Here is an 8,394-nt window from a genome sequence, read left to right as displayed (position 1 = left end):
TGTGGTGAATGCACATACCACTATTAGTATTATTTTACAATGGGCCCACACCGATTTTTTTCCCATTTTGATTTTTTTTTTGTTGGTATTTTAGTTTTAAGAGACTTTTCTTGTATGGCATTTTTGTCGCAAATAGTTTGTATTTTACTCCTGAAGGTTTGGTTAAGCTGGGTTAATTTGTAGAGTAAAATAAAAATAATTTGTGACAAAAATACCATAGAGGAAAGGTGTATTAAAATTGTCTACTAACGAAAAAAAGGATCAAAATGGGAAAAATTGGTATGGGCCCACTTGTGAAAATTAAACAACTGATTAATATAAATCATGTTTTTGTAATGGAAAACAAACCACAAACCGCGCTAGTACACTTGCATTGGCGTATGCACAGATGCGTCACTTACCTCATCATATCTGCCATTAAAGTTAGCAGTGAACTAATATTTGCCATAATGCTTAAATTTTCGTCATCATCTTCATCTGTGGAGAGTAGGGCCATGCAGAGGTGGGGAAAACTATCACCTCACGACTAGCCATTGTCGTTATGATCCTAAACGGATCACCTTTTTTTTTATCACGAACCAGAGGGGGGGAAATCCAGATTGAAATCCGAACCAGATCATGATCTGCTTCGTGATCCGTGAGTGCAAGTAGAAAAGGTCTTTATTCTTTATTGCCATGATTCAGAGTGGCTACCCTAACTTTTATGCTACCTAAATTGTTCTAGTTTGTGAATTGCAACAGAAAATTAGGGCACATTTTATGCACGCGAAAACCTTCCCATAGGGTTGCCATACGTCCGTATTTTCCTGGACATGTCCTGCATATAGGTGTCAAAATCGTCGCCCGGGAGGAATTTTAAGAATTCTCCAAAAGTCCGGAAGTTCAGCTTCCATCACTTTTTCTCGAAAAATTTAATATACTGTTAAACTCTGTAATGACGAGAGAGAGAGAGAGAGAGAGAGACTTTCGTTGTTTTCGTCAGCTGGTAAGTATTGCCAGCTTGGCTGGTTTAGTGGTACCAGCTGGCTAAAATGTCCTGCCTTTTCCTCTTGTTCAGCCACGAGCTTTTTTTTTTTTTTTTTTTTTTTTTTTCATCTTTAGTGCTGGTATAGCCATGAAATAAATGGTAGTTGCACACAATTATTGGCTTAGTTTTCATTTTTACACTGTAGCATTTGTTATTCTTAAGACTCACCGCCTTATGTTGTATTGGCACTCTGTACCTTTTACAACAATATATATTTCAAGTCCATTCAATTCATTGTTCTTTTTCCGCATCTAAGGCGTTGTTGCATTTTACAGTCATAACTTTGCCACTTCTGTACTTTGCCTGTTTTCCAATATTTTGTAAAAAGATTAAAGAAGGCGCTCTAATCGGATTGAGCCTGTGCAGATTTATAGCCAAGGAATGGTTGGGGTTTATTGCTCACGTAATGCAACTCAAGGATGAGTCAGGCTGGTCACTCTCATCTTAAATGTCAGGATGATGGATCATGGATATATATATATATATATATATATATATATATATATATATATATATATATATATATATATATATATATATATATATATATATATATATATATAAGGGTTTCATAATGCCAAAAGCCCAAAGTTTGTGTGTGGGGGGGGGGGGGCATGGCTTTCAGCTGAGGCGTCCGGTATTTTGACTGTTCAAATATGGCAACCCTGTCCTACCAGCCAATGGACTATGCTGGAGAGTGACGGTTTCAAGTGGTGGCACCAAATATGACCAGGTGGCTTTGCGACTGGTTATGCAAACGTCCCTCAAATATCTTCCTATCCCCCGAAAGGAGGATGATTGCAGGATAGGGCTAACTTAGCCCACAATCAACTGGGTTCACATTCCTGATAAACATCGGGCTGCTGCTGCTACTACTACTACTACTACTACTACTACTACTACATCGCCATTCTCAACATTCAACATCACCACCACTGCCAACACACAGCTTCATTACCATCCAGCCAACACTACTACCACACAGCAAACGCCACCTTCACATCACCACCACCGCCACCACCACCAGCAACGGCAACAAGCAAATACCCAAAAATTTACTTAACTGAACTTGAAGTAATCTTGAAGACTAACCTTGTACGTACCACTGTGGGAAAGTTCTGTTGAATATTTATTTTGTTTTAGAATAAATCGTTATATGGACTCTCTGTTACGATCATTTGACAGAGGCCCTGGTAGGCAAACTGACCAGGGATAAGAGAAGAGTGGAGAGAATAGTGTTCTGTCTCAAAGTCGTAGTTGGGGAAAATTTATCTGAATATAGACTGCAGAAGCTAGTATATATCGAACAGCATAAACAGCCGTCATTCGATGCCCAAGCCGCTGTGTACAAGCATGTTGAAGCCTTTATAAACGAAACTAAACGATCACATTGATTGATAACAAGTGACCTTCTTGGTTAAGGGAACAAGTACTGACAGTAACTACCACAGTGAAAATGTAAAAATAGATATTCTCACCTTCCGTCTTACGAAGTATTTTTCCATTTTATTCTTGTTAGTGACATTTTACTCGGCTTACGGTGAGACGTTTCAAACTGATGGGGATAGATTTTACCTTGATCAACTCCAGTTACATTAAACTGCAGACTGAAAACGTCTGAAAATAGCAAGAATAAATTGAAAAATAGTATTTGGGGTGAAGGGAGTAATAAACAGCATTTTGAAGAACAGATAACAGACAAGCTACTGTAACAAAAGTCTGCCAACCCAGAGATGAAGTAAGTGAATGAGATACCTAGAGGACTAACTGGGTGCTCAAAAAAAAAAAAAAAAAAAAAACAGGTCAGCAAACAATATGTGAAAACGAAGCATTCTGGGCAAGTAAAATAGAACACTAACTTCCGGGGAGATGGGTTCCAGGGCTGGGATGTTCAAAAGATCGTTGCGAGACGCCGCTATGATCATAGTACCGCTCTCATAGCGGCCATCTTTGATCGTGAGCTACGACAACCGCTAAGGTGTATCTTCTAACGCTCGCGGCAACGCTTGTAGCTTACGATGATGCGATCGTAAAATCCGTTCCGTTCCGTTCTTATCATTCATAATGTAACCCAGCTAATAGTTACTGAGCCAATCAGAAGAGAGATTTCATAAACCTTGAAAGACTGTGGGCCAATCAAAATGGAGTTTCAAAATGTTAAGTCTTGAGTTTTGGTTAAAGGTATTTTCGTAATCGAAGAGCAGGAAGAGTTAAAGATGAATACAGGGAGTTGATCTTGATTTATTATCTTCAAAATAAAGTCTAAGTTCAGCAGCGTATTTATTACACAGGGACTTAGTATACTAACTAAGTCTAGTTGGACCCCTGTTCTTATTCGATCTCTCCACTGCCTGCCGGTTCGATGGCCAACCCCTTTCTGAGCTCTGATTCCTACATTCTCGTTTAGCTGGGGTTGTGTCTTGTGTGCTATTCTGTTGTGAGATGTTCTAGAGACCTGAGTGTGTATATGTGTATGTGTGTGTATGGTCACAAGGTGCTGTTTGTGGGCTATTGTGCTGGTGTGAGACATTCTGGGGAGCTGCTAACGTCATTTCCTTTTGGCTCTTAGGTTTGACATTGACCTAACTTCTAAACTATATATGTATGTTGCTGGCTATTATGTATTATGATATTTTAGTGTCGTGAGACCTGGAGTTCTTTCCCTATCGCACAATCACTAAGGCCTTTTCTTTTCTGGCCTTTGGACTTCATTGGTGTTGAAGTTGGTGACCACGGGTGCTCACCCAAGGGTCCGGATACAGGAAAATTTTTTTGTGTAGGTCTGTCCATGACAGAGGTATGCAGTTAACTGGAGCATGACTGGGATGCATGCCAGAGGGTTGCCAGTGGCTGCGTGTGGTGAAAATAACCAGCTGAATATTCAAACAAGGATGCAAATTACTAGATTATGTATACATGTCACCTGGACGGCCCTGGAACGACAAGTATACCCGACACTCTGACGGGATGGGTTAAGGAAATAAAATTCTTAGGCCACAAACTTGATGCAGAAGTCATACACATCCCAGACAAGAAAATACAAGCAGTAAGGGTTCCCTGAATCCACAAATGTGACTGAAGTAAGAAAATTTTTAGGACTTGCAGGATGTTTTAGAGGATTCATAGAACAATTCTCTCACATAGCAGAACCATTATTCCAAGTGAAAAAAGAAGCTGTATTTCAGTGGGGAGAGTGGGAAAAAAGAAAAGCATTTAATGAATTAAAAGACAAACTTACATGTGCATCTTGCCTTGCCTATACTAATTTCACAAAACCATTCATAATTTGCACAGATGCATCTCGTAAAGTAGCGATTCTCAAACTATGGGTCGCGAGCCAAAGGTAGGTCATGAGAGGAATTTTGACGGGTCAGAGGGACATAGAATAGGCCTAATGGTTTCAATGTATTTTATTTATGTAATTGAAAATGTAATTATCCTTATTACACTATAAGCATATTCAAAATAAGTATGATAGGCTATTACCAGTTACTTTCTGTCAAGATTTCACTATGATGGTTTACCCTAAAGAATAAGAGAATGGGAATTATAGTACAATATTTATATATAAAACCTCATTTGGGTGTTTTTTTTTTTTTTTTTGAGGTTATGATTGTTAATGTTCGTATATTATAAAACAAGTATTCAAATTATGGGTCTGAATTGTTATTGAGTATATTTGTATGGAATATTTTTCCGTGATGTGACGTCAGTTTTCCAGAGCGCGCCACCAGAGGTGACGAGAGGCCCTGGAAGGCAACAGCTGGGAGAGTAGTGTAGGTCTCACCACAGACAGGATTACCACCGGGAGTGGAGAGTGTCGGCGAAGCAGCTGTGTGTTGACGAGGATATTGTCGGTGTACAGTGCATCTGAAGTGGGATCGGTGTACAGTGCATCTGAAGTGGGATCGGTGCACAGTGGAGTTAATTTCATATTTGTGACTATGACTTTAAGTATTTTGCCATGTAACTGGTGACTAAAGGGAGCCATCACACACAGCTTGCCAGCCAGATATATTCCATATGTTTCCCGAGATGGAGTCTCTGTTCGGTGGAGCCTGGACTGCTTCTCTTTAGGTTAGGTTTTTGCACTGATTCGGGTGGGGGGTTAATTGTATATAATTAGGTTGAGATATTTGTAATTACATACTTGTACATGCCAAGTAAATGTCGGATATTTCATGCGCATTTTCTATACCTGGGTCTGCAAGCTTCCCTACACTGTCAAACATGACATTTTGGGGGCCTGTCCGAGAGAGTTTGTAGACTCTGGGTCGGAATGTGGTGAAATATTTGACTGTGTTTATCAATAATGTCTGACACGGATATTAATATGTTGATAGCTGCAGGTGAGAAACTAGGACTTAGTGGTTCAGAGTTACAAGCCTTTATTAAATTTGAGCGTGATGCGGCTAGAGATAGACGAGCAGAAGAGAGACATGCTCGAATGAGCATTGCTGCTGATGAAAAACGTAAGGTCGAAGCAGAACTTTAAGCAAAGAAACTTGAGTTCCAGATGAAATTACAGTGCCCTAGCGGTAGGTCTACATCAGAGCCAACAACACATCCTGTATCCAGAGTGAAGCTACCGGTATTCCAGGAAGATCGGGATGACATGGATGCATTTTTAGCAAGGTATGGGAGGTATGCAGAGACACAAGACTGGCCAAGAAGCGAGTGGTCGACTCATCTTAGTATGTTGCTGACAGGAAAAGGGCTGCAAGCATTTGTGAGTATGAGTTCGGAGGACTCTCAAGACTATACAAAGGTCAAAGAGATACTACTGCGAAGATACATGATGACAGAAGAGGGGTTTAGGAAAAAGTTTAGATTTGAGAAGCCTGAACCAGATGAAACGGTTCAGCAGTATGTGTCCAGGTTGAGACGATATTTAAGCAAATGGATCGAGCTAGCATATGTTTCGAAAACCTTTGAGGGTATTGTTGATTTAATGTTAAGAGAACAGTTTTTTAATAGATGTCCAACAGAGTTAGCCGTTTTCCTTAAAGACAGGTCACCCAAGGACATGAATGAAGCTGAAGCACTTGCAGAGCGTTACCTGGACTCTCGTTCATCGTCACTTGCCAGTAAGAACTGTGTGAAGCAACCCTCCCTTCCTGCAAGTGAAATGAAACCGGCCACCCGAGTCGATAAGCAAGGTGTACGGGAGCACAGAGAAAGGCGTGTGTGCTTTTTATGTAATAGTCAGGGTCACATAGCCAGAGACTGTCTTGTGTTTGGAAGAGGGCGAAGGGAACCATCGAAAATGGGTCCGGAGAAGTCGCTTAGGATAAAGGAAGACAAGGCAGCAGCTTTTGAAGAGGAGAAAGTAGTGTACCTGGCCAGTGGGGAGAAAATACCTTTAGTAGCACGTGTGTGTGAAACTACAAATGGGCTGAAGATTGTAAAAGGGTATATTGGTAATCAAGAAGTAGAGGTAATGAGGGATACAGGATGTACTGGTGTTCTAGTGAAAAGGAAATTTGTAAAACCGGAAGATTTGTCAGGAAACTTGCGGCGTTGTGTGCTAGCAGATAAAACCGCTCGGATTTGCAAGGTAGCAAAGTTACAAGTTAACACTCCTTATTATGTAGAAGTCAACGCAACGTGGTTAGAGATGCTGTCTGTGACTTGATTATTGGTAATTTTCCAGGAGTAACCAATGACGAGCGACAAATGGATAGCCTTGCTGCTGTTGTGGTGACAAGGGGACAAGCAAATAGGGACAAAACACTGTCGGCATTAAGAGTGCCAAGAATTCCACGAGTAGCTGGGAATGTTGAGGAACTAAGGACATCCCAGGAAGCAGACCACAGTTTGGACAGCCTCCGTAAGCATGTGGGAAAGGCTCCACGGGGAAGAGGTAATGCAAAAGTGGTGATTGTTGATGGTATTCTTTACAGACAGGTGTACCAGAATGGAGAAGTTAATCAAGTCATAGTCCCAGAGATGTGGTGACAACAAGTTCTGTGTTTGGCTCACGAAGGTCTGATGGAAGGTCACCTGGGAATTAAGAAGACTGGTGACAGGATCCTCAGCTGTTTCTACTGGCCAGGGGTGTACGGGGATGTAAAGAGGTTTTGTCGGAGCTGTGATGTTTGTCAGAGGACTGAGCCACGTGGGAGAATTACAAAAGTGCCACTTGGTGAATTGCCACTTATCGATGCCCCTTTCCGAAAGGTAGCTGTAGACTTGGTTGGACCACTTAACCCGAGAACTGATAGAGGTAACCGTTATATATTAACAATAGTGGACTATGCAACCAGGTACCCAGAGGCAGTTGCCCTTCCTAGCATTGAAACCGAGAGAATAGCGGATGCAATGTTAGAGGTATTTTCACGTGTTGGATTACCTGAGGAAATACTGAGTGATCGTGGGACACAATTTACTTCTGAACTCATGGAAGAAATATGCAGGCTGATTAGTGTGAAGCAATTACACACTACTCCATACAATCCCAGGCACAACGGATTGAATGAGCGCTTCAATGGAACACTGAAATCTATGTTGCGACGGATGTGTCAGGAGAGGCCTCGAGACTGGGACCGGTATCTACCAGCTTTGATGTTTGCCTATAGGGAAGTACCACAAGCCAGCACGGGATTCGCACCATTTGATTTGTTGTATGGCAGAACGGTTCGTGGACCCATGCAAGTGCTGAAGGAAATGTGGACTGGGCCAGTTGAACATGACTTGCACAATACATATCAGTATGTCTTCGACCTCCACAACAAGTTAGAAGAAACCTGTCGTCTTGCTCAGGAGAGTCTTTCAGAGGGAAGAGAATGTTACAAGCATCACTATAACAAGAAGGCAAAGCCCCGTAAATTGGTTGTGGGTGACAAGGTCCTGCTACTATTGCCTACAGACGATAATAAGTTACTCTTGCAGTGGAAGGGGCCATTTTTGAAGTGGTCCAAGTGATAAGTGATATGGCTTACAAAGTGCAGATTGGGAACCATAACAAGATCTTTCACATGAACCTTCTCAAAAAGTATGAAGAGGCAGAGGAAAATCGTGAATCACAGGTTTCTTCTTTGGCTGTGGTGGACGATGATGAGGATCAAGAAGAGATGCTGCTTCATCCAGTATTAGAGGACCGGGAAACCTACAAGGACGTCAACATTAACCCTGAACTATCACTGGAGCAACAGCAGGAACTACAGTCATTAGTAGAGGAGTATGCTGACATATTCTCAGATAGACCAGGTCTAACTTACCTTGAGGAACACAAAATTGAAGTAACAACTGAAAACCTTATCTACGTGAAACCCTACGTTTTGCCACATGCGACAAGGGAAACTGCAAGGAAAGAAATGCTAAAGATGCTGGACATGGGCATAATTGAAAGGGCCAAATCTCCTTAC

General features: G+C 41.4%; 1 protein-coding gene across 1 annotated transcript; it reads left to right on the top strand.

Moving 5' to 3' along the window:
* Positions 1 to 5,543: 5,543 nt before the first annotated feature.
* On the top strand, positions 5,544 to 7,951 carry LOC145398220 (SCAN domain-containing protein 3-like). Its single transcript, XM_080271172.1, has 3 exons — positions 5,544 to 6,372; positions 6,681 to 6,857; positions 7,014 to 7,951. Exons 1-3 carry the CDS (start codon positions 5,544 to 5,546, stop codon positions 7,949 to 7,951), a joined length of 1,944 nt encoding a protein of 647 aa, XP_080127298.1.
* The last annotated feature ends 443 nt before the right edge of the window (positions 7,952 to 8,394 follow it).

Source organism: Coenobita brevimanus, chromosome 44 (genome assembly GCF_032717465.1).
Source record: "Coenobita brevimanus isolate Jiangsu-jjx chromosome 44, ASM3271746v2, whole genome shotgun sequence".
In the NCBI taxonomy this organism is placed as follows: Eukaryota; Metazoa; Arthropoda; class Malacostraca; order Decapoda; family Coenobitidae; genus Coenobita; species Coenobita brevimanus.
Note: the sequence above shows the minus strand (reverse complement) of the source record. Positions and strands in the feature narration are given on the sequence as shown.